Below are 26680 nucleotides of genomic sequence, written 5' to 3' on the forward strand. Positions count from 1 at the left end.
TCTCAAATGATTCATTGTGAGTTTAATCCTGCAAAGCGTGTTAAACAAACACGTTATCAAAAATTATATTTTAAAAGTAAAAGCGTTTGCAATCTCGACAAAATAAAAAGGTGGTGAATGTTGCAGGTTCCCTAGCTATAGGCGTGGCGGGACTGGCCGAGCCACAGCGGGCCAGAGTTGGCCCATGCCGGGCTGTGGAGCTGCGGCAGTGCAGCGGCCGTATTACCCACCGCCCACCTGTGCGATATGCCAGACTCCTCCGCGGGTCCAATACACACACAGTCATTATTACTTTTACAAAATATTCTTTTGGAAACCAGTTGCCAAGGATTAGTTTGTAACACTACCAGAAAAACATTATAACTTTGTACAGTACATGGCTATGGTTATTTCTGGAAATATGAGATACGTTTTTCGAGATAATACTGAGTAATTCTTACGAAATTTGGGGCATAGTTTTATATTTTAACTTAAGTTTCATTCAAGCATAATTTCTTAAACCATTGAAAAGATAAGGAATATTAGCTAGTTAACCTTTATTTTGTTTTACTATGCTTATTAATGTGCGGGGATAATAATTGGATAGCTATTCAGGGAATGGTTTACAAAAATTTTAACTATTGGATGTAAAAACCATTACAGCGTGTGGCTTTTTGCAGTGCGGGTTCTTCCTTTGGCTGGTGGGTTTTCTTCAGGCCACTCCCACGCTAATTATTAATTCAGTCGATCCTCCATTATACCTAAGCTACTCGATTACTCAACTGTAGGCGTGGCCCCGTCTTCAGACTGCCATTGCTGACTGAACATGAAATAGCTGAGCGTGCTCGAAATCAGAGGAAAATGCCTGAAAATTAACTGAAAATGCTTCACTGAAAAAAATCGGACAAATCCTACAGGTTAAGTTCAGCGACAGCGAACTGATAAATCAGTGACCTACATCTGTACTGGTAGTAATTTCACAACCCTAGCCATTGTTGTTCAGTGAATTCCAACAATCCATAAGACAGTGGAATCTGAAGTTTAGTTAAAAGTATTTCACTTATTAAAAAAAATTATTCGCCGTTTTATTTATTTTGTATTCAAACATCGTCAAATTTTATGTAAAAATTAAATTTTAAAAAAAATTTAAGTCTTTTAGTACTCACCAGTGATGTGTAACATTTAACTTCGGTAACGAGCACATTCATGTGTTCTCATGCTGCAAATAAATTTATAATACGAAACTCGAACACGAAATTTAATGTAGAATTCTTTAAAATAATTCCGAGCGTGATAAATATACGCAAATTGTGGTTTCCAATACTTTACTTGACGCGAATCTCACGTAGTTTCCGCATCCGCTGCAAGAATTCGTTGCCGGAGCAGCTACATCGACTATAGAATTATTCGATTCGAAAACCTAATTTTCGAACTATATATTATAACGGCTCCAATAAAAGCGAAAAAGATTTTAAAAAATAATAAACCTTGGTTTTGGGCCTGATTCTGAAAAGAAATTTTATTTTAATACTGCCCATCTTGTTAAAATTAAATAAACAGTTAATACTGTGGAATTTTCCTTTGTCTTTGTGAACTTTGGTTCGCACTATCTGCCACAGATGGCAGCACCGTGATTACACATTTCCGTTCCATTCAACTTCCGTTGCATTCACGAAATTTCTCCTATAAAATGCCGCTCTACGAGAGTTAAAATGTTACGCATAAAAAGAACACGTAATTATTATGTTTTGAAAAATATAAACTACAATCAACACAGCACAGAAAAAGTAACTGTTTCTAACAACACTTACCGTAGTTACCCGTCAAAACTCCGCAGTAGAACTGGCTGCCAATCTGCAGCGACTCTTGCCCACAGGTGAGGTTGAACCTTTCCATCGAGATCTGCAGGCCGCAAACGTCCTACACAATTTGTACGTCAATAATGCCTGATCAGTTTCACAGCATTCGTTTTCGTTCGAATTGAGCTACTGCTCTTAATGCTGTATGTCTACCAGGTGTAGGTACTCATTACTAACACATCTATAACTTATAGGGTTCCTTTAGAAACTTCAGATGAGTCTTATACAAAATTATACTCTAAAAATGGCCAAGAGAAATACATCTTAGCCATTTTACCATTAGAAATTCGAATAAAAGTAAATACCAAGTAAGTTATAATTATATATATTGTTAGGTCCGGAAATAGGGTTCAGTATGTGGAACCGGAGACGATGTCAGCCATCTTATATTGTAACATCACGGCGGCCATCTTGGATGACCTTGAACCCAGACCTTGACCTTCAAAATTTGCCAAGAATTGTCAAAAATGACTCAAAAATGACTCAAAATTCCTCAAAATTTACCAAAAATTCGCAAAAATCTGCCAATATTTCCAGATTTCTTGAAAAAATTTTCCGCCAAAAAATATCAAAAAATTATAAAAATTGCATACAAAAACAAAATAGGGCCTCCAGCAGACGAAAACAAGATGGTGGGCTCCAGCAGACGAAAATAAGACGGCGGACGTGATGTTATACTAGCTGGCGATATATATATGTATGTATATATACCTTGGCAATAGTGGTGGGAGGTCAGTCTGTCGGTGGCTTTCATGGAGGAAGGATCTGTCGCCAATTTTTGTTTTGCTCTCAACGATTTGAACCGAGAACTCTATGATGTAAGTGCGTTATTATCTAAAAAAATTATTAAAAATTTAGTACCTAAATAACTTGTATTAATTATTTTTTTATTTTTGGATAGTAATTTGGCAGGTGTTGCATCATAATTTCAAAATGGCGGAATAGTTTTATTAAAATGTTAAATAAATAATTTTTTATTTGTGTTTTATTTGTATCATTAAAATCTGATAATTACGTATTTTCAAGAGTGCGGCCGTAACGAAAATTGCAGCGGTGACAACACAGTTAAAAATGGCGGCCATAACTTTCTAATAACATAAGCGTCTTAAAGCGGCTTGTGTTTAGAACTCTTAAGCCGCTTTTAGGACATTTCAAGTCCTGTTTTTTTTTTGTGGACTAAAAAGGGAAATTTTCCATCGAAACGGGAATTTCTCCCTCGAAATAGGGAAATTTACATTACATTTTTATTAATATTGAGATATTTTTTGGCGGAATAGATGTTTCCGAAAAAACTGAAAATTTTGGCGGATTTTGGCGAATTTCTGGTCAATTTGGGGCAATTTTGAGCAATTTTTGGCAATTTTTGGCAAATGTAGAAGGTCAAGGTCAATAGTCAAGTTCATCCAAGATGACTAACATCGGCTCCGGCTCCACACCCTGAACTCTGTTTCCGGACCAACCAATTTATATTACACACCTTCTAAAATGTGATATTAGTTTTTAACAACTTGACTGTTGAAATGAATGCTTTGTAAAGTTTGAGGTATTTTTTAATATGGGCTATAAACGTATAATATAATTGTTCGTTTCCAATCAAAGCAAAGTCTATTTAACTTTTTTTCTCTAGGTAATCGTTTGTGACCTTACATTATTCTGTCGTGGGAAAATGGAGTAGAGAAATATTTTGGCATACGTCTGGAAAACAAACTTGCAGCTATTTTTGATACTTTTGGAATCGTGACACTTAATCTATCTTGATATTTTTACATGAATCATAGCGAACTTCTCCTTGCTCCTTAACCATTGATCCCAAAATAACATAATAAATAAAGATTTGGCTCAAAGTTTAGCAAAATTTAAACGGACTTTAAAATATCAAAACTTTATGAGCTCAGTTGGCGAATCTGAAAAAGTTAAAGTTGGGCCCAGGCGCATTTTGGTAAAGCTCAGTATTCTCAAAGAACGTGTTAATTTGCTTTACTTTGATGTCTGACTCAAAGTTTTCTTGACGCGACTTGGACAACTCCGAGACAGTAATAAACAGGGATAAGCAATTTTCCCCAATCATGCGCGGCCAAGTTCAGAATTTAAAACCTCTGAGTTGTTAGCATCCATCCATTATTTTATTTATGTTATTGACATATTTTACGCCTACTACTTAAAACACAAATGTTTACAAAGTATATGTTAAGTTATAATCAAACAAATAATATGTAACTAATTGAACCTAATAAACAACCACGAAAATGAAGACAACATTCAAATACAATAAAAAACCATCTAAGTTAAAAATACAAAAGATAAATAAATAGTAAACATTTATACCTTTAAAGTACACAATATTATTTTATGTGTAAAAACTTATAACAGAATTTGTTTTTAAAAAAATGCATTCTTACAGACAAAATTCTTAAAGAAATAGAAGTTAAAACTCTACCAATACTAGAATTTTACCATAATGAAGTATGTTTTATGGTAAAACTGTAATAAAAACTACATTAAGACATAACTGTTTTAAATATACAAATGCATTTTCTAATATTAAGTAATTTACACACATTCACGCATATCCAACCACACATTACGATACCACAATTAAAAGCTGAGCATGGGAATAAAGTTTCCTTAAACAATGAAAAGGAATTTTTAAGTCTAATTAATTTGGAAAGTTAATTGCAGGTACGTACAGCATTAATTGGTTAAATTCCGTTGATTCCGGCATGGAGCGTCAAGAATACCCTAAATTATTGTGGCTCTAGTTATAGGTATGGAATGGAAGATTCGCAGGTTCATTGGCATAAAGAAAATACTGCACAATCCTCCATTCGTTCGGGAAGTTGCCATCTGCTCATTGGCTATTGACTTTCAAGATCTGTTAACTAGTAGTCTATACACATGATTCGATACGTCTATTGTTGAGGGTTTATCATTGGAAAAATGTCACCAGATCATTGGCTGCTGACTTGTGAGACGTCTTAACTGGGTATAACCTTTGATTCGATGCTATTTTGGTAGAGGCCTTGTCATTGTACTAGAGTCCCAACAATATGTGCACCCAGAGAAAAACACACGCCATTCCATTATCCCTTGCGGGACAAAAAACTACATCTCTGTAGGGGAATAACCGGTTTATAAGTGGCCTCCGAATGGCATTGGGAAAATTGATAAGCTACTTGGGGGTGTTTGAGGAATAGCTACAAAGAGACTGAGGAAAACCTTCAATAACAAACACAACACATAGATTAAAGTATTTTTAATCAAACTATTGCTAGGGACCGGAATAATTCGCGAATTCATTTAGAGATAATTTAAAATTCATGACATAGTTGCTTTCGCTGATACGTCCTGTTTATCTGGAGGTCTCTGGGCCAATGAGAAACCCTCAACTAAAGATGTATCCAAACACAAGTCAGCAACCAACGAAGTGGACTTACTTACCCGACTATACAGATAACTGTGCAGTCTACATTGAAGGTCAACGAATTAGCCGAATATTTTTCCAGACCCTGAGCTATCTTAATATGAACCTCTAAATTTTTCCGGTCGCTGGATATAGGTATGTGGTGTTCCGCCGATGTCGGTAATGTTTAAATGTTTGGCGTTCTGTGATCCATGAAAGGTTGTGGATCGCAATTATGTACGGCATTGAAGGGACGACACCGTACAGGTAGCGTTATAAAAAATACGTGGATTAATTTGGTCGCAAGCTAGAATGAAAATCTTAATACTCTCCCACAGTGTTCATGATTGTATCGCAACTACTTGGTCACGGCCCTCTGCGGCCGTAAGACAAAAACGTCTAGCTAGGAGAGAAGCAAGCAAAAAGGTGGTGCCGACTAACGAGTTATCGCTAAGAAATGATCCATAGAGACCGGAAAAATTCACGGATTCATATCGTGTTATGTTCAAATTCAAATCACTATACCTTAGTGCTGTTTATGCTATTGGTTCATTGTTAATGTATGAAGGACTCTAGGCCCATTAGAGACCCTCAATCAAAGAAGTATCGAATAAACGGTTACCCAGTAGAGACGCCTCACAAGTCAGCAGCCAATGTGCAGGTGACGTTTGCCCGAGCATACAGAGGAAAGTGAAGTCTATCCTGGAGTTCATTGAACCCGCGAAGTTTTCCCAATCCCTAATCAGTAGAGATACGGAAATTTCACGAATTCATTTGGCGTCAGGATAAAAATCAAATCTTTATGTTCGCTCTACCAACGTTTGTTTATTTTCCCAATGGCTGATTCCTTAGTGAGAATGATTTGTTCTTTTACTCGGAACTACCCACCCGACTATCTTATTTTTCTCGTAGCTGGGCACTGTTGGCTCACAGTCGTAGAGGGGCGTATCTAAATAACTGTTGTACAATCATGAACACAGTACGAGAGTATAAATAGTTGCCTTCTAGCTTGCGACTAAAATGGATCCGCGAAATTTCCGTATCTCTGCTAATAAGTAGAGACCTGCAAAATTCGCGGATTCAATGACCTCCAGGATAGACTCTACTACACTCTACACGCTCGGGAAAATGCCACCTGTTCATTGGCTGCTGACTTGTGAGTTGTCTCGACCGAGTGTCTGTGATTCGACACTTCTTTGAGCGAGGGTCTCTAATTGGCCCTCATTACTCCAGATTAACAGTGAACCAATTGCAGAAGCAGCGCTAAGGTATAATTATTTGAATTGTAGCATATCACGAAATGAATCCGCGAATTTTGCATGTCTCTACTAATAAGTAATCATTAGGGGCAGGCGTTTTTCGCGAAAAGATCTGAACATTCATTAGACTGCAACAAGGTATACCCGCACCAGCGGTTTCTTCCTTGTGATTGGCGGCCGTCTGCGAGAGAAGTCGTTTCCTTATTTGACCGAGCCACTCAGGACGAGTTTGCTTCCGCACTGGATTATCGTGATTGTTGTTGTTACGACATACGTGTACCTGAAAGAAACTCACTCAATCACGAAACACAGACGATGTTACAGTGTTTTAACTTTCAGCTAGTCTCGAAATCTTTTCGCGAAATCTGCATGCCCCTAGTAATCATCCAACGGAAAAGCTCCCGTTGGTAGAGCGAACATAAGATAAGGCCCGACGCCAAAGTTGCGGGTTCTCCCCGGGAGGCCGGCTGACCTGGCCGGCGCGCAGCACGGTGAAGGTGCAGACGGCGAGCGCCAGGTTGTAGCGCGCGCTGGCCAGGCGGAAGGACCGCCCGCGCACCAGGTCGCCGCAGGGGTAGCTGGGGGGCCGCGTCGTGGCGGTGCCAGGGGTCGTCGGGCCCCACGCCGAGCAAGGCAGCTGCCTGAAGGCCGCCCGGAACCCGCGGCCCGCGCCGTCGGAGTCCGTCACGAACAGCACGTCCGCGTGGCCTCGCGCCGACAGGTCCAGGTAAGCTGCGGCCAATCCCGAACACCCCTTCCTCCTCCACGACTGCTCATGTCTTCAACCGAGACTTCCTCACAACCTTCATCCTTCCGAGCCGATGGCTCGTCGGAGCGTAATGCAAGGTGCAACGCTCGCTTGTGGTGCGCTCACTGGCTAAAAAGGGGCAGGAGGTATATAAAGCGCCCCACTCATCTCTCTCTCTCTCTCTCTCTCTCTCTGCCAAGCCCACCTGCGGGCACACACACAGTGTCTAAGAGCTTCAGGAAAATCCTCGTGATTTTAAAAGTTCTCAAGATATCCATTTAAGAATACGCTGATGGCGGATGAGTAGTTCTGTTCCCGTATTGTGATTTTAAGCTGTATTTTTAGAAAAGTGAAAACACCATGAAACCCCTGGAACAGTTTCTTGAAAGCACACAAAGGACGTGCGTTACACCTTTATCTTCATTTCTCCGCCATATAATGTTATGGTTACAACTCAAATCTCAAAGATCCCCTGTGTACGACGAGAAGATTGCGCGCCAGTTCAGAGGCGATGCTGCGCTAGAGGCACCAGCGAGCGCCACGCTATCATCCCACCTCTCTAACACAAATACACGCCTGGTTAAACTAAAGTGCCCAGCTGCATATTTCGTGGACATAATGGTATTTGGTACGTTATTGTTAGGGACTGTAAAAACTCGCTGTTTCAATGACCACTAGGATGGAATCCACGATCCTCTATGTATTCGAGAAAATTACAACTACTCATTGGCAAATGTTTCGTGGCATCTGTTCATTGAGATGCTTGTGACACGATACTTCTTTAGTTGAGGTGTATTCATTGACTCGGAGTCTTTCAGGAAAACTGTGGTCCAATCACCGAAGTAGCAAAAAAAAACAACATTTGGATTCTAGCTTATCGCGAAATGAAACCGCGAATTTCTCAGGTCTATAGTTATTGTGTACTTTATTGGTTAGTTTCTCAGTACAAGCTTTTTTTTTAATAATTTGTTTTATAGTTCGAGTGGATTATTGAAGTGTGAATTTTTACTTCTAACATGCATGACGCCACGCCACCATTAATCATTTATTTACTTATGTATTGAGGGTTCTAATGCCTTGCGCTTTTATGTTCGTGAACCAATTGACAGAGGTAAGGTTTTATCTCGGATTTATTAAGTAGCAAAGTAGACTTGAAGCACATATATATCTGGACCACAGTTTTCTTGACACACCCTTGACGATACTGAGCCTGTTATAAACGATGATATGTGGAACCAATCATGTTTAATCTGTAGTGAAATGAAACCACGAAAAAAATAGTTGCTTTAATAATTGGTAGTGACTAAAAAAAAATCACGTGTTCAATTACCTCATTCGTATACTTGGACGAATGTTCACCTATAATTGGCTGCTGGCTTGTGTGTGATACGGTACTTATTTGCCTGAAAGATTCTCAGTTTTTCCAGACAAATTGAGGCCACTCACAAAAGCAATGTTAAGGTAACCGTGTTTAAAGTTTAGACTATAACGAAAAATTTGAAAAATGTGGCTTGCTTCCGTTTTCAATTGCGGTATAGATTATTTATTGGCACAGGAATATCTATAAATATCTTTAGAGTTAAAAACCAATATTATACCATACCGGGTTGGTAAAGTGAAGGACAAAAAACTAATGATAATCTTTTAGAAATCACTTTAACTCATTATATGCAACCAAGATAGCGGGCGAACTGTGGCACTAGCCAAAGAATGGAAGACACTCAAATAAATATGTATAGGTCAATGAAGTCCAACCTGACCCTATAAATTAACGCGAATTTTGGCAGGGCGGCTCTATAAATTGCTAGAGCTTTTATTATCTCGAGGATTCATTTCACTCCAGACTAGACCCATCTTGCCTATAAAATATAACGCCTTTTTAGAGTACTCATTTTTCGATAAAAAGGTCAAATCCTTTGGCGGGTTTCTCGTGATTTGGTAACTACTTCTCCTTGTTTGGCAGAGTGCCTTCAAGGGCTTGACAAGAGAGCTGTAGTCCAATCATCACCGTGAAGATATACATGTACTTCCAATCTACTTTACTCCTTAACAAGTCCGTAGGGGCAGGCATTTTTTCGTGAAACATTAGACTGCAACAAGATATATCTGCCCCCAGAGGTTTCTTTTTTGTTATTTGCCGTAGTCTGCAGGAGAAGTTGCTGCCTTATTTGACGGAGCCACTCAGGACGCGTTTGCTTCCGCACTGAATTACTGTGATTGGTGTTTTAACAAACGACATGTACCCGAGAGAAACTCACCCAATCACGAAACACAGACGATGCTACAGTGTTTTAACTTTTTGCTAGTGTCGGAATTTTTTCGCGAAATATGCATGCCCCTACGAATCCGCGTAGGGTCAGGAAAAATTCGCGGGTTCAATTACTTATAGGATTGACACCACGACCCTCTGCATGCTTGAGCAAACTCCGCCTGTCCATTGGCTGCTGACTTGTGAGTGTCTCAACTGGGTATCTTGTGATTCGGTACTTCTTTATTTAGGATCTCTAACTGGCTGAGAGCCCTCCAGATCTACAATGAAATTCAATATCAGGTGTAATTGTTTCAATATAAGATATAATTATTTTAATTTTAGCATATTGCCTCTTAGCTAAAAAAAAAAAAAAACACCGAATTAACATTTCAGAAACCTCAAAGGAGGGTGAGGGTCAAAAACTTCTTATTTTCAAGTACTTTACGTGAATCTTTCTTTTTAACTAAAAAAATTGAATATTTTTTTAAATATAAATTTAGGATAACCAACTACACTCCTCATATTGCCCCTGCATGGAACATACTGCAGTTAAGTAAGTCTGCTTTGTGTATCTACGCAGTTAGGTACATTAATTTTGTTATGGTGCTGCTATCTCAAGAATATTTGTCATAAAAACGTCTGCTAGAACGCGTTGGAACCGAAAAGTCAATTTCGTTAAAAAATGTTAGTTGGGCGGTATTTTTTTGCTGGGCGACGATATCACGAGGCCACGAGACGTCGCTCACACGTGGTGGCGGCCAGGGAGGCGCCGCAGTAGCGGCCTCTGTCTCCCAGCACCAGGTAGTCCTCGCCGCAGCCGGCACTCAGCTGCAGGCTGAAGTCCAGCATGGTGAGCTGCAGGCGGCAGTAGCCGGCCCGCCGGGCGATCCTGCAGGCAGGGCGAGGCGAGGTCGCAACCACCATCACTCACGAGCAGAAAAATTATATATTACAGTATGTCCATAAAAATGGTCTCAGGTTAAATGGTGTATTATAAAAGTTTAATTTAGACTACTTACAACAAATCATACATCGAATGGAAGGTTATCACAGTTTTTCTCACAAATGTTAAATATGTGCACCTTTAGTTATACGGCACACATCCAACCTAAAGTCCAATTGGTTAATAATTCCAGGGTAATGGAAGCAATAGCCTCTTCAATTCTGTGTCTCAATGCTGGAAAATCATTAGGTAGCGGTGGAACGTAGACACGACCGTTTATAAAGCCCCAAAAGTAAAAAAAAAATCGCATGTCAGCTGAGCGTGAATGCCAGCGAATATGAGCTCTGTCATCGCGACCATCGGAGGATATTTTTGCCAAACTGGGGATCACAAAAGGAAAATTAAACGAAACGCGCGTTGAACTGAAATTGCAGATTCACTCTTGGCAAATTGCAGAATACAAATCGCTATACGCTCAGGAGTCGCCATTTTGAGTAGGACTCGCGCGTGTGATTGAGTTACTATTTAATTGTGACACTGAACCAAAACTCTACAACGCTTACTATTAAAATACTATTGAAATTTATAACTGGGAATTTATTTTATGGACATACTGTAGAATATTAACGAATTTACAGCATTAGATAAGGTTGGTTTTGTAGGCTTGATATTTTTATGTATAGAATGTACAGAAATAGTAAATACAGTCTATAGTTGAAAGAAAATTAAAACTGTTTTTCATCAATTAAAGGCTTGAACCCAACAAATAAACAAATAAAAAATAATTTTGGCTGTATAATTATTAAACTCACATAAGAAAAACCTCTATAGTAACAAAAAAAAATAGAACAAAAATAATATTACAATTTTAAGCTAATTTAACTTATTTAAACATTAGTTTATACAATTGCAAAATAAAATCAATTAAATGTATTTCGTCCTAAGATTTAGTAATTATATAGGTTTTCTTATGAGGTTTTAGTAACTTTACAGCAAATTGTTTTCTTTATTTGTTTTTTTTTCAATTGCAATTTTTTTACTCTACATTGAATTGACTATTTCCGTAATTAAACTATCGAGCCTACAAAGCCCACCTATCAAATTCTGTCTAGTCGTGTAGAAACTATTATTGTTTTTATATTCTCGTCATTCATGCGAAATGCGACCTATCCTATCCTCTGCAACAAGAATAGCGACTCGTCGCTGTAAAATTTAAACTGTTAGTTATGCATCAATGCGTTTTGCTTGCGTCTGCTCTTTTGGGTGAAAGAAAAGTTTATGTTCATTTATGTATGGCAAGTTATTTTTTAGAGGTTGTTTACAAATGAATTAATATCAGTGAAAATGTGTTATAATTAGTTGCAGTGATTTTTCGCGAAACAATCTGTTCAATCACTACATAGATATTTTTTGTACTTTAGAGAATGATTCCTTTGGAAACTATTAACCAATAAATAGTATGAAAATATTAAAAGATAAGATTGTTATGTTGTATTACTACATTCTATGGTTATTTTTGCATATATTTATTACATTTTTTGGAAAAAATACTGTGTATTTCTTCTCGCACTTACGAAAATTGGAGAAAAATCATTAATTTTATTTTTGATCTATCAAAGCATATATTTTTTCAAAGCATGGAAAGATGATAGAATATTCAAATATTGGAATTTATTTAGTTTTATTATTCATTTTAATGTGTTCATTTAATACCAGAAAGCTATTCAATAAACGGTTTGCAAATAAATAAAACTAATGTAGGTACTAGGACAACACAAAATATAATTTCCCGGGCAAGAATCCAAATACATTATTACTGCGAAAAACAATTTTAACGACACAGTTGCTTTATTGTAAATGTGCATATTAAAAATACCTTTAATTTTACATGATTATTTTAGTTACATTTACAATATATTTTGTCAGTGTAGACTGCAATACAGTTTGTCTGTGCCAGCAAATTTTGCTTTGTGATTGGTGGCCGTCTGCAAAAGACCCCATTGTTTTATTTCTTAGGCCTAAATTCCGAACAGTTTCGTGTACTGAAAGTGAAGGTGTACTATAAAGAAACTCAATCAAGAAGCACATACGATGTTACAGTGATTTCATATACAGCTAATCCGTAAATATTTTCACCAAAAACAACTGCCCTAATTATAAGTGGTCTATACGGATATCGCCTATATTCGATCAAAATATTTTCAAATAAACACTCTCAATCTGACAAATTTATTCCAGCACGGAAAATGCTCTCCACTAAAGCTTCAGTTAAGCAGCTTCCGGTGGCGAACATATCAGTGCACTTTATTGATAATTATTATGGACTGGAAAATTTTCGCGGATTTTATTACCTCCAGGATAGAATCTACGATCCTCTGCATACTTGGGTAACTTCACCTGTTAATTGGTTGCTGAATTATGAGCTGTCCCAACTGGGTAACTTTTCATTCAATACTTCTTTGAAAGTCTCTGATTGGCCAAGAGCAATCCAGAATAGCAGTGAGAAAAGCAGAAGCAGCACAAAGTTACAATTATTTAAATTTTGGCATACCACGAAATGAATCCGCGAATTTTCTCGGTCTCTAAGAATGAGCGGCTACGGTTAAGAATTTCACTCATAAGATAATTGTAAATAATTGCAAAATATGTGAGAACCAAGGGAGCAGATATGCTAGTTTGTAGGAGGGATATACCTGGACGAATAAAGTATTTTTAATATTTTGGAAGACGAATGGTAACTTGTAAGTAGGCACAAGAAAGTTCCAGTTCCGAACCTGTTAAAAACTTTGTCCTGTTACTAATACCGACATTTAAATAATTTTAAAGAAAGAAGAACACCTCCCTACACAATATATATTTTTTCCTTTCCCTGAGAGCTGGGGCCCCCGGGCATTAGTGACCTTGATAAGAAAGTCTGATAATTCAGTGAATTTATGCAATTGAAATTTTCACTAGAAGTGTATTGATTCTGATGTAACAGCTTGATGTGATAATAATTCGTGTTTACCTGATTCGGAGCAGCATTCACACGATGTCAGATTTAGAGCGCACACTAGGAAAGAAACTGTGGTCAGTTACCTGTAGCAACACCGCAGGTTCGCAGGGTAAGGTCCGGGGTAGTTGGGAGACTGAAGGATGCCTTCCACCTCGTTCGTGACTCGGCAGCGGGGCGCCTGCGGACTCGGGCATGTCTTCCCGAACCCCTCCCCGAGCTGGCGGAACCACGTCTTCAAGTTGCACTTCCAGAAACCGTTTGCGTACGGCGACCTTCGAACCCTGCTTCCCTCGCTGGACTCTTCGTGCCGAGACCCCTGCGAGTGCTCGTTCGTACTTCCGCTACCTTCGCTGTTTTGTTGCGAAGAATCACTGATCACCAGCGGGCGATGCCTCACCAATTGTGACAGGGTTTTCGGCCAAGCAGCAGCATGGTGATCTAGGTTTATCTCGTTTCTGTTCTCGATGACAAAACACGTTTCCTGCACTACTTCGATAACAAAGCCTCTCACCGCTGGTATGTGCAACTTCCCTGGAACGTACTTCAATATTTTTTGGCCTTCATTTACTGCCAAACCGAACTCCGAGGTTACAGCTCTGCCAGTCTGACAACCGCATATCTGCCGACCATCCACTTCCAAGTACCCTCCGTCGCACCTGGTATGGTTGTGCTCCTCGCCAACACAAAAGTACTTGAGCATGAATCGTAGGCGACAGACGTCGGAGTTGTGTTGTTGAATAACGATTACGCATTCACCGTTTCGTCGAGTGTCGTTAGGAATCTCGGGAGATGTGATGATAAATACCTTGTCAGAGTAGATTTTCCCAAAGCATAGCCGAGGATTTTGTAAATCAGATAATAAAGCCATAGCCGTAGATTGTAATGAACTGATACGATTAAGCTCGTAGTGTGTGTAATTTTGTTCATTGGAACTTGAGGATTTAGAAATTTTCAGCGTTCTATCATCCTCATGACATGGTATCTGCGTGACATAAATTTTAAAATCATGGCTGACAGTTTCACCGTTAGTCACAAACAACATTCGAAGCTCGTTGTCTTTCCACTGGTACCTACGAGAGCCAGCCACCTCCCTGCAAAGGACGTCTTGGTCCACTATCTCCAGGCGTGGTTTAGCACAACCGGTGGAGTTGTCCAGAGAGAAGCGGCGGAATGTGATCTCCAGCTGACAGAAGCGTGGTGACGCTGGCCGCACGACGTACAAACAAGACGCACTCTTGTTCAGGAGAACTCCAGGGCCGCAAAGGTCATCTCGTCCAGTGGTGCCGTCGTCCGCGCACGTGATCTGCTGCAGCGTCAGGTCAAAACCTCGGCCTCTGCTGCTGGGTTGACTTCTGCAACATAGTCATGGATACATAATTAAAAGAAAAAGGTGAAGGGATTTGTACCTACAACTTAAAAAACCTGACATACGCATACATCAAGTAAACCATTTGCATTTAACTGATAGTAAAAGGTTGTTTCTTTATTGTTTCCAGTTGATTTATCTTGAAATTATTCTTTCGGCATTCCATTAATTTTATTAATAACTAGATACGTACAAAATACGCGTTATTTATAGCACGCAAGGCTAAATTTTGCACACTTGTACATAAACAAATCATTATCGTTTGTTAATTTATATTGGCTGCTTTACCATTTTACTTGTGTCCTAATTGCATATTAATTTTGGGGTTTTATTATTATTTTTATATATTTCAATGAAAATTACAGAAACGTTTTGCGTTCTTGCTTGTATCCTATTAATAACGCAAATTTCGCTAATATCTATCAATTACATGTAAACTTTACTTAAGAAATTTGAGTAAAATAAATTTGGCTGCATCACCTAAATTAATCCTGTATAGAGCATAAATTAAGTGTAAATGTCCAAATAAATCCCTGTCTGAGGCGGGGTTTCATCGGTGTAATTGGGTTCTTACGTCACACGGCATGCGCAGAGGTCTTAGGTGACAGGACCTGCAATATTATAGAGGGTCTCTAGACCACTTAAGGTACCGAGGTTAGTCAATCAGCAAATGCCGCAACTGTTTAATGTGCTGGACTTGCCATCAACTACTCCCTTAAGACACGGGCTCCCTAGAGCCATAGGGAAATGGATACGTCATTTCATCGTAATTTGAAGGTGTTTGAGGAGGGGCTACAATGAGAGGCTGAGGCTACCATCCCAGCATCATCGCCACCTACCCTCACCCCTCCTTAACCATTCGGCTAACCTGTGGTTGATTCAAAGCAATCCCTATCCTACGAATATAATAAGGCGCTTAACTTCACTGGTACTCCTCAGACAACCCAGAGATCATATGGTGCATCCAACCTCTACTAGCTGTCCAGCCTAGCACCAAAGCTGTGTCACCGCTCACCACGTTCGCCCTTCAATGGGGAGGGGACCCTTCCAGGCATGCTCTAAGTGACCAGAGTACTGACTCAGGGACAAGAGTACTATGAGTCGTGACTGCGCTCTGCATTATCGGACACGGTCGCCAAGTTCTCTGTGTTCAGTTGCGCTTGTACGAATTACAGGATAGTCTGTGTCATGTAACTTGTCTCAAATTTGATGGCTCTCAAATATTGCACTAGTATATGTATCCTTCTGACACTTTTGTACTTCCAATAGTGTATATAGTTGTCAGTGTTCATAAAATACCTTCATACATTGCTTTAACGTAATTTCTTGGACATCCGCTATTTCGGGTCTGTTATGGTTGTCATAGAAAAACCTCAGGAATGCAACACCTTAACAACGGAAAACAAACAAATATTAGCTCATGGCAAATGTTACCTTCTTGAACAACACAGAGAACTCGGTCGAAGGAATTAAGTCAGTCGGAACTCTATGAGTTAACCAAAAATGTGACTTTAACTTCAGTACATATTGGTTTTTTTTCATTCTTGCTGTCTAATCCTGAGGAGATTAATTTATTTTTCACGAGAGCCGGCGTAATCCAACAAAGACGTATTTCCAAGATATTATGTTAAATCAATCTCCCCCAAGCAAGAATAATTCTAAGAACGTACCATGTGGCTTTGCAAGTGGTACTTGGGAAGTGCGTGCCACTGGTACTTGTTTTGATAACTGTCATATTTGAACCAAGTTACGGGGCACAGTCTATGCTCGTAGTTTTAAGGTGTCCGCCTAGTCAGGGGTGTATTTGTGCTGGTAAGGTGGGACACTCGCTGGTGCTTCTAAGGTGGTTTCACTTGTGGACTGGAGAGCAGACTTCTCGCCATGCATAGAGAAACTACGATATTTAAGCAGTAACCATGACATGTTATGGCGGGGAAATTAAGATCATGGTGTAATGCAATGCCGGGTGTTTCATGCGTATAAATAACTATTATAATTGTGCTTTAGCCATTATCACCATTTTACAGAAAAATACAGTTTTAAAAATGCCATAAGCGTATTCTTAAATGATTTTCGCACACTCAGACAACTTGAGCTGTTCTCAAACCGTGAGGTTTTTCCTGAAGATGTGCGCTGAAAAAAATGTTCTGTATTTTTACAAAAGTTTCCTTTAGAAACCATTTGCCAAGAAATAGTTTTAATACATCAAGGAAGCTACTGAGACTATGTACAACACATGACTATGGTTATTATTGTATATATGAAATATTTTTTGAGATAATACTGAGTATATCTCAAAATAATTGGCGCATAATTTAATATTGTAATTGATTTTTAATTCAAGAATATTATATTCAAACAATACCAATATAATTGAATATAGAATCATTTTACTTTATTTTGCTGTATCATGCGTATTAATGTGCACAGTTAAAACTGGAAAGTTATTGGGGAATGGTTTACAAGTCACTCTGGAGGTACGGGGCGAACACAATGCTTAAATGATACAGTAATAATCCGAACCCAGTATTACTGCGGACACTATTTTGTAGTGAATCGGTTGTGTTCATGTTACTGTACAAATTTGTAGACATCTGTATCATGTTCCGTTGGTGGTTTGTTAACAATAATTGTAAACATCTAAGAAAGTAAAGAAATTGAGGAAGGCATGCCGGGTTGTAACAAACCCATAGGTCAGAAATCACCAGACGGCAACATTGAGACACGCTTAAATTTAAATTCTTTTCAGTCTCAACAGTAATGCCTATATAGAGTAGATTGTTGTTCCTACCAGGAAATAAACTAAAAGAAAAATGTTCAGTGTTTCGTTTCGTCTTTATTACTGTCAGCTTATTTTGTAAAAGAGACATTGAAAACTTTTTAAGATTAATAAATTTAACAAGGCAAATATGAAAACGTTTGCCAACTTAGATAAAAAGAATTTTGATTTATTACATTCTTTAGTTCGTTTAAGTTATAAATACATCACGAACTTCAAATATTTTAACCATTAATATTTAGTTGTCGCATTTTTGAGGGTTCGTAGGTCCGAAATTGGTTGTTCTAGCACTGGAATCAACTTTTTAATAAGGCAACATGGAGCAGGCTTACATCTCTTTTTGACTTATCTGCCATGCGTCCGTCGTGAAGATGGAGTCGTTCGGGATGCCGAAACAACGTGTTTCACAGGCCGTTACTAAAGCGTGTCAGCTCCTGAGACCAGGAACATTTCCAGAAATATTGGAGCCGAAAGACAGGGCCGGAAGCAGCAATCTGGGCCCCCAAACTAAGACCCACTGCAGCAAAAACGAGCAGTGATAAAAATTAAAATATAATCTTTAATAGAACAAGGAAGCGATCAACAGTGGTCTAAAAATTTATGAGGAGGTCAAATTCAGGCTGTAGAGTCCCACTTACCGCTTACTGGTAGGGAGGGATATTTTGAAGCTACATCCTCGCAGAAATTATGGAAATAAGATCCAAAACAAAATATTAAGCAGAGGCGAAGACACGCGAAAAAAAAACTAAAACACTACATTGTCATACGATAAGATGAAGGAGATATTGGGAATAAAATTCCCAAACTTTACATGACTACATTCCGTATTTAGGGTCCCAACACAGGACTTGATGAAAGGCATCTAATACAACAGCTGTAAGGGTGGTCAAGTACAGAGCATAATTAATGTCTCCCCTAGGGGATGAAATGATGACAAGGGGGAGGGCTGGAATAGAGGTAACTACGAAGCCATCCCAGGAGGGGGGCGCTACGATTGGCAAACAGGAGAGACTGGAAAGGGGAGTCCAATAGGATGGCCTGGAAAAAAATGGGGGCAGGTACAGAGAGTAAGCCCTTAGTAAGTGGCGTCTCCTGGCGGCGCACAGAGAAAATACAGAGTACTTTAATTTAGTTCGTTAACCATCCGTCAGGTGTCGCACAGAGCAGCGTGACGTGTGCTGGCATGTGAAATGAAAGGGGGGGGGGGTAGAGAAAATGTCAGGCGATGCTGGGAACAGTGCTTACGCAAGTTGGATGCATGGTGCCGTACATGTCTGGCACGATGGGAGCGGGAGCCCGGATGTAACGAAAGATGCAGAACCTGCGCTGGGTGTTTGAAACCTTACGTGACGTCAGAAAGGAAAATCAAACCCGCAGCTAACGTGGCACTACCGGCCGCGTATCGCAGTAGCACTAGCAGCAGGTGGACCGACAATCGAGAAAAGAAGTTCATGCCTGCAGAAATGCTTTTGAATCAAAATCGCAGAAAATTTTACTCACGTTTGAAATGGGAGACACGAGACAATTTTTAGACAAAGTTGCACAACATTGCGTAGTTTGGACGTTTTGGCAGACATATCCTACAGTTATTCTCTTTGCGCTGTGGGTAACGCTTCGTCGGTGTATTTTACGTTTATTAGGTAGATTTCAAAGAAATACTACATATTGTAACCGTTATGTACATTGGTGCGACTTTCGGAAAATTTTACTTAGTTTTTCGTTTCATGGTCCATAGACCCCAAAACCACTGTCAACTCAAATGTTTATATATATATATATATATATATATATATATATATATATATATATACTACAAAAATTAGGGAGAATATATCGTCAACAACCAATTTAAGGATAATAAGTCTACTGAAAAAATGGTATTACGAAAAACAATCCCCTTATTCATTTATTCCTCTTAAAGTAGTATTTTGGACACGTAGATAAAATTTTGTTCACTTGACTTTAAAAAATGAGAAGAACAATAATATCTACACCTGATTTTAACAAAACTTTAGTTAAATACATGAGATTTTTAAACTCTTCTTTACTTCCCCCTCCCCCCCCCCCCTCTCTTCAACCACCTAGCACATCCCTCTTCGAATATAAATCCCCTTCACCCTGTGTTCAGCTTGGGCAACGCCGGGTACATCAGCTAGTTTTTTTTAATGTATTAGAGAAATCTATAACACAAATCGATCCGAAAAGAAAATATAGAGATCCTAGAAAAATCCAAGGCAAGACGTTACGCACGCAAACGACAGCGCGCTTAAAATTCATGGCAACGCCATCTATTGATGAAGTTTAAAACTAAACTGTTATTAGCGCCGTTAGTTCGCTAGCCGCCGCGAGTTCCACTAAGCGGACGGGTCTCACCAAGGAGAAGGATAGGAAGTGGCCAGACCTTACAACATGACCGTGTGGCGGATACAGCTAAATGACATAAACTCCCTGTTTGTATGTCAGTGACCTATGATTATCCGTTATAAAACTGAATTTACCCGCGGCGATCGGTTGAACGACATAGAAGTTGATGCGTTGCAGCGCCATCTAGTGGAGAGTTACGAAAAAAAAAACACTTCTTCGTGCCAACTTTCATGATGATAGATTAAGCGATGTGGTAGTTTGAAATAGTTGCAGAAAGCAGCCAGTGTGCGTGGAGCGGGCGTGGAGTCGGCGTGTACCTGAGGCGGGCGTGGAGCGGGAAGGCTCGGCCGCAGAGGTGCCGGCCGCCCAGGGCGCCCCGCGGCCGGCACGCGCGCGGCGAGTGCTGCCCCACGAGGTAGCTGCAGGAGAGGCTGCCCGGGAGCTCGCCGCCACACGCCTCCGGGCCGACCTGGCGACCGAGCAGGTCCCAACCAGTCTGAACACCGTCATCACGTCACTCAAGTAAACAAGTCACACAGAAACTCAACTGCAAACTGAGTACAGTTGTTAGGTCAATCAATCATCGTTCTGAATCAAAAACTGATTTAAAATTTCCTATAATTCAGTTATATGATTTTTTCAAATGTTTACAATTCACACAAATGTTATTACGTAATCATGAATATTCCTACAGTATTTTTTTTTTAGGTTAACACAGTAAAATTTTTAAGTATGAATAAGCAAAGTCACACGATTAAATATATTTTCCGCATGAGTTCCCAAAAATATAGAATATTTAGTTTTATTTAGAATTGTTTTCAATGAAAGGTTTATTCATAACAAAAATTTGGTGCAAAGTGTGGATTGTAAATTTTTTTTTAAAAAGACTATAACTAAAACTTCTACACTTTTAGGTAGATTTCAAAGAAATACTTCCTATTGCAGTCGTTACCAGTTTGGAAGTGATTTGTGAAAAATTGCGACAGATTTTGATGTGTATATATTATATATATATATATATATATATATATATATATATATATATATATATAAAATTGTGATATATATATATAAAATTGTGATATATATCACAATTTGTCGCAAATTTTCACAAATCACTTCCAAACTGATACCTAAAATCTAGTAGTAAAAAATCTCAGTCGACTACGTTAATGGGCAATATCCGACCAAAGGGGTAGAAATGGAAGGTTTTTTGAAATATGAAAAATCACCGTAACTCCCATGTTATGGAAAATATTACATCCATTTGAACGTATTATAACTCATTAGAGCAATACCAAAATCTTTTCTCTAAAAAGGTTTTGATACGACCAACCATGACTGCAAGGAGTTGAAAAAACAAGGGTTGGAGGACTAAAATAATTATAACTCCCTTCAGAGGAGCAACATAAAATTTGGACAAATTTTTTATTAAGATTATAAATTGTATCTAAAACTTTTGTCTTTGAAACAATTTTTGATTAGATGTACCATTGCTGCAAGTGGTTGAAAAAATGTAGTTTTTCACTATCAATCCGTTCAAATGGTTTGTAAATCTCATAATTTTTAGTTAAAGCGTTTTTCTTAAACCATTTTTGATAGTACAAACAATTACTGCAATATGTTGAAAAATTCTGGGTTTGCATTAGGAAAAATAAATTCCCTACCATGTACTTAATTGAATTAATGTTTATTGTTGTTTAACTTTTGAAATAGTGTTGAAAACTTTTGTCTAAGGCAAACTTTATATTACAAATTAATACTGCAAGGGGTGGAATTAACAATGGTAGAAAGAATAATGCCATTACGTTTTTAATAAATTTACTATCAAATCCATTATAATTTATTGTAAAGCTCCTAAACTTTATCTAAAACTCTTGGCTGAAACAATTTTTTATGAAACGAACCATTGCTGTAAAAATAGGGGTTGAAATTAAAAAAAAATTAAAACGTTCTTAGTATCAAATTTGTTAAATTTATTGATAATCATCTTAATATTACCATAAACCTTTGCCCAAAATAAATTTTACGGCCATGTATTAGTACAAGTGATTAAAAATAGTGTGTGGAGTTCGAAAATATTTGCATAACTATCTAACTTAGTAGGTATAATATTACATTCGTTAAGAAATTCAACGCTGGATGAATTAAGTTAATAGCATTCAAAATATTTTCGCTGCATGGAATATGAGATGTTAAATCCATCCTTTTTTTAATATTGGCGAACATATACGTTGTTAAGTAAATTAAGTTCTTATAATGTTCCACGAATTTATACAAGTTTTAAAAACATTTCCAGAAGAAAAATAGGGACTTCGAAATCTACCTCCGCTTGTAGGCTGTACTAAAAATGAATTTATTTATATAAAGTTATTTGAATCATAACCGTAATTAAGTGTAACAGAGATATCCATGTGAAATTACAAATATTTGTAAATTTATACATGAAAACAACTGTATCACAATAAAATAATGTTCGTGGTTATACCGAATTCGGATTCTTATCCGGGTATTTAAGCTTTGCATTGTCCCACTACCTTCAATTGCTTACCGTTCACTGAATAACTTTCCAGTACTAATTACGCACATAAAATACATGATACAACAAAATTAAGAATGTTGAATATTCGATAATTATTCCATGGTTTAAAAAATAGTTGTTTGAATCCAAAATTAATTAAAATTTAAAATTATGCACCAATTTTCGTAACAAAAACTCTGTATTATATCGAAAAAAGTATTTTATATAGGCTATGCAAAAATATCCATAGCCATGTAGTGTACAACGTTACAATATCTTTCTTGTAGTATTAAAACTATTTATTGGCAACTGTTTTCTGATGGAACGTTTTGTAACAGTACAGAAAAATCTTGTCTGTGTAGACATTAAACTCAATCCGTTTCGTTTTATTTACACAAACACACCGCATGATCCCGAACGACGCCGACAATGCGAGGCTTGTGAATTACCCGCGAGAAAATAAGATAAAAGCATATTGTTTGGTTACTGGGATAAAAAATGTATAACCAACAGAAATAGGTAACATTATTTTGTTGTCAAAAATTGAACAGATTTGAACTGCCTAAGTTAATGTCTTGAACGTCTATGAACAATATAATCTGCACTTCTTCGCTTCTTCATTTAAATTATTATAAAACACTAGTTTTAAAAGAATTAATGCTATCAGTGTTCCCAATTACCCCTCTATATGTAAGTCGCTTGTAGCCGAGTCTAACTCCTGAGGCAAATATTCAACCTTCAAAATCAATATCAAATCATGCAATATATCGTAAACAATTTTTAATTTAACAAAAAATCCTGGTATGGTTATTTTCTATTTTAAAGAGTTCTTCACACCATTAAAGAACATTTAATAACTACCATCTCATCTCCATCAAAATTTTGCCTACCACGGAAGGCTATTCAGCTGTTGGTAGGAGCAAATTTGTAGTAGGACAATATAGGAAATTAGTCAAAAAACGAGAGGCACGTTATGCAGCGCATTCTAGAGGCAGCACCTGATACAATGGCGTTAGCGTATATATGTGATAATAATTAACTGTTGTATCATGTTCATCGAAATTATTTACAAACTAAACCATTTACGAAAATTCAGGTTTCAAGTTAAGGGCAAGCTTGAAGGTCGCGGTTGTGAATCACGGTCACCAGATAGTGCTGGGGTGGAGCTGAGAGCGAGAGATCGCAGACAGAGATATGACCGTGGCAGCGAGTGGCCGAAGGGTGGAAGGGGGGCGCCGGCGGGATCACGTGTTCATCCGGTGTTGCCAACTCTGTGTCCCACTGAGGAGCACAGGCGCGTGCCTGGCTAGGGGCGGACCGTAGGCGAGCGACACTCACTCAGCAGAGCTTCAGCACTAGAACCCCGGGACAGCAGGAATCCATTGGGCATCGTATAGATCAAGATTTTTTTGGAGATTAATTCAGATAATACGACATTGATAACTTTTTTTTTAAATTATAATCCTACAACCAATGGTCAGTTAAACTGAAATCTATCGCATGTCACGTTCAAGGATGACGTGCACTTACACGTCCCATAACATAAGCCCCGTCACTCTGGCGGGTTTTCCTACACACACATTTAATTTTATGAACAAAACTTTTTTTTTAATTTAAAATATTTTAACTTATCCACATAATGTATGCGAATATTACACTTGTGACCAAATGTTTGAATTATGTTTATATATATATATATATATATATATATATATATATATATATATATATATATATATATATATTCGAGTTATAGGGCAGGACTATTTTCATAATATTAAACAATTTGTCATTTATTTAAAAATTTTACAGTAGTCGAGATGCGTTTCTTGAAATAAATAAATATATTTTTTATTTTTATATATTTTTTATTTCAAGACACAAATATTTCGTAAGAAAAAAAACACAATGTACATACATACATATACTTGCTACACATTGGCAATGTAACGAAATGTAAAAAATGAGGACCTAATACAAGGATGTATTAAAACTTAAGTTTATAAAAGAATTGCCAAGTGCAAGTACAATAGGCAAATCAAGTACTCCGTATCGTTCATGGATATGTGTTCTTAGCTTGCAAACTTGTAAACTGAAGTAATCTGTTAATTAGTAGTATAAAAATAATTTATTATAATTAAATATCGTATTCCTTACACAGAAAAAAAATGTTTTTGGACATTTACACAAAATTCCTTTAGAAATCGGTTGCCAAGAAATATTTCGTAATATTACAAGAGAAAATATGGTAAATTTCTACAAAACATTGTTATGGTTATTTTTGAATTTATGATTTGCGTTTTCGAAGCAAAGCTGGATATTTACTGTCGCGCTTACGAATATTGCAATATAATATTAAAAATCGAGTTTTTTGTACAAGAGTACATTTTTGAACCCTTGGAAAATATAATAATATTTAGCAATTGGACTTCATAATTGTTTATTGTGCTTTTGTATGTGCGTATTTAGTCGTGGAAAGCTATACAGGGAAAAGTTTACAAATAACATTAACTAATTCAGGTACTGGGACAACCCAAAGTATAAATGCCCGGGCAATAATACAATCCCACATTTGCAGCGATTTGCTTTCGTGCAAATGTACAGATTTACAAATATCTGTAATTTTGTTTGCATGAATATTTCAGTTTGATTGAAAAAAAATTACAGAGTACTGTCTAAGCTTTCCTGTATAAGAATCAACAGTGTTTCAGTCATATATTGGCTGTAACCACGGTAAAGTTAATATGATTGACGAGCTGTCAACTTTGCAGATGCAGCGTTCCTAACGAACTATATAATATGTGAACATGGAAATTTTTATAGTTTGTCTTTTATGATCTACAAGCCAGTGCGGACAAGACCTACAAGCAAATGCGGACTGACAAATGACCATATTAGACAAAACAAGGTCGGTTACCAAATCTGTTCGACCTTTTACCTGAAACAGGGACGGAAAAGTAAAAAGAGGCGAAAGAAGTATAGGAATGTGACCGACTGACCTCTGATGTCACGGCGGCCATCTTGGACTCAAGAATTCCTCAAGATGACTCAACATTACTCAAAAATGACTCAAAATTTCTACAAATTTCCCGTTTTTCATGGAAAAATTCCCGTCTTGAGGGAAAATTTACCGTATTTAGACCTTAAAAATACCAGCGGCTAGAAATATCCATATTGAGACTTAAGCATCCATGTCTACAGCTTCCGATAAGAGCCCGTCTACAATAGTCCGAACCTGTGCGTGGTCCGTGTCCTTATCCGAATGTGAGTGACGTCACATTGTCTCACCGAAAACTGCCCTGTCCACAATTGCGATGTCCGATGTCCGAATGTATTGATTTCTAAAGTTGTCACCAGAGCGCAGTAAATGTGCCAAACCAAATGTTTTTCTTTATTGTTTTGATGCTTTGTAGTTTGAGATTGAACTTATGAAAGTTGTGGGAGTTCAATATTATATATTTATTCAGTAAGGAAAAGTGGCAAATGTAAAAGCTAAAAAATTAACTCATATCACATTTCAAACGGGAACCGGAAATTCAAATATCGTGAGTGTTCTGTTCTTTTTCTGTGTCCGCAGTACACAGGTTGGGACAAAAAGTTCAAATTGACGAATGTCTTCGGACCAGGTAGGTTCAGACCTTCGCCCACTTGACCAACCGAGCTGAGATTATTTGTTCTGATGAGAAATCTATTGCGTATGAACACAATCATATAAAAAAGGAACTCATAGCCAATGGTTACCCTGCTAACACCATCAAACAGCATATGAAATCCAACAAAACACTCAAACCCACACAAACCAATGAACCGGCAGGAACTCTAGTCATTCCGTATGTTCAAGGGCTTTCAGAAAAAAATAAGACGCCTGGGAAACAAATATGGACTCAAAATAGCTTTCCGTTCTAAATCTACTATTAAAAGCATTGTTACAAAGGTGAAACCAGCCACAGAAAAATTACAAACCCACAACTGTGTGTATCAGATCCCCTGTGAATGTGGCCACGTGTACATAGGTGAAACTGGCAGAGCTCTATCCACCCGAATCAAAGAACACAAAAACAACTGCAAGAAGGGTGAAACCCTAAAATCCAGACTTGCTGAACATACATGGGAAAATATACACAAAATTCTCTGGGAAGACTCCACACCACTCATACAGGAACCCGATAAAATAAAAAGGAAAATCGAAGAATCAGCTTTCATTAAGAGCAATAAA

General features: G+C 37.9%; 1 protein-coding gene across 1 annotated transcript in view; it reads right to left on the minus strand.

Annotated features, from left to right (window-relative positions):
- Positions 1–15659, minus strand: part of LOC134538503 (uncharacterized) — a 28964-nt gene extending 13305 nt beyond the window's left edge. Inside the window, exons 1-5 of the mRNA XM_063379922.1 lie at positions 15646–15659; positions 13518–14786; positions 10243–10385; positions 6970–7229; positions 1791–1881 (exon numbers count right to left, since the gene is read on the minus strand). Coding sequence (XP_063235992.1) covers positions 1791–1881; positions 6970–7229; positions 10243–10385; positions 13518–14786; positions 15646–15659 — 1777 coding nt within the window. The remainder of the gene's footprint in view (positions 1–1790; positions 1882–6969; positions 7230–10242; positions 10386–13517; positions 14787–15645) is intronic.
- Positions 15660–26680: the final 11021 nt, after the last annotated feature.

Source organism: Bacillus rossius, chromosome 1, assembly GCF_032445375.1.
Source record: "Bacillus rossius redtenbacheri isolate Brsri chromosome 1, Brsri_v3, whole genome shotgun sequence".
Classification (NCBI taxonomy): domain Eukaryota; kingdom Metazoa; phylum Arthropoda; class Insecta; order Phasmatodea; family Bacillidae; genus Bacillus; species Bacillus rossius.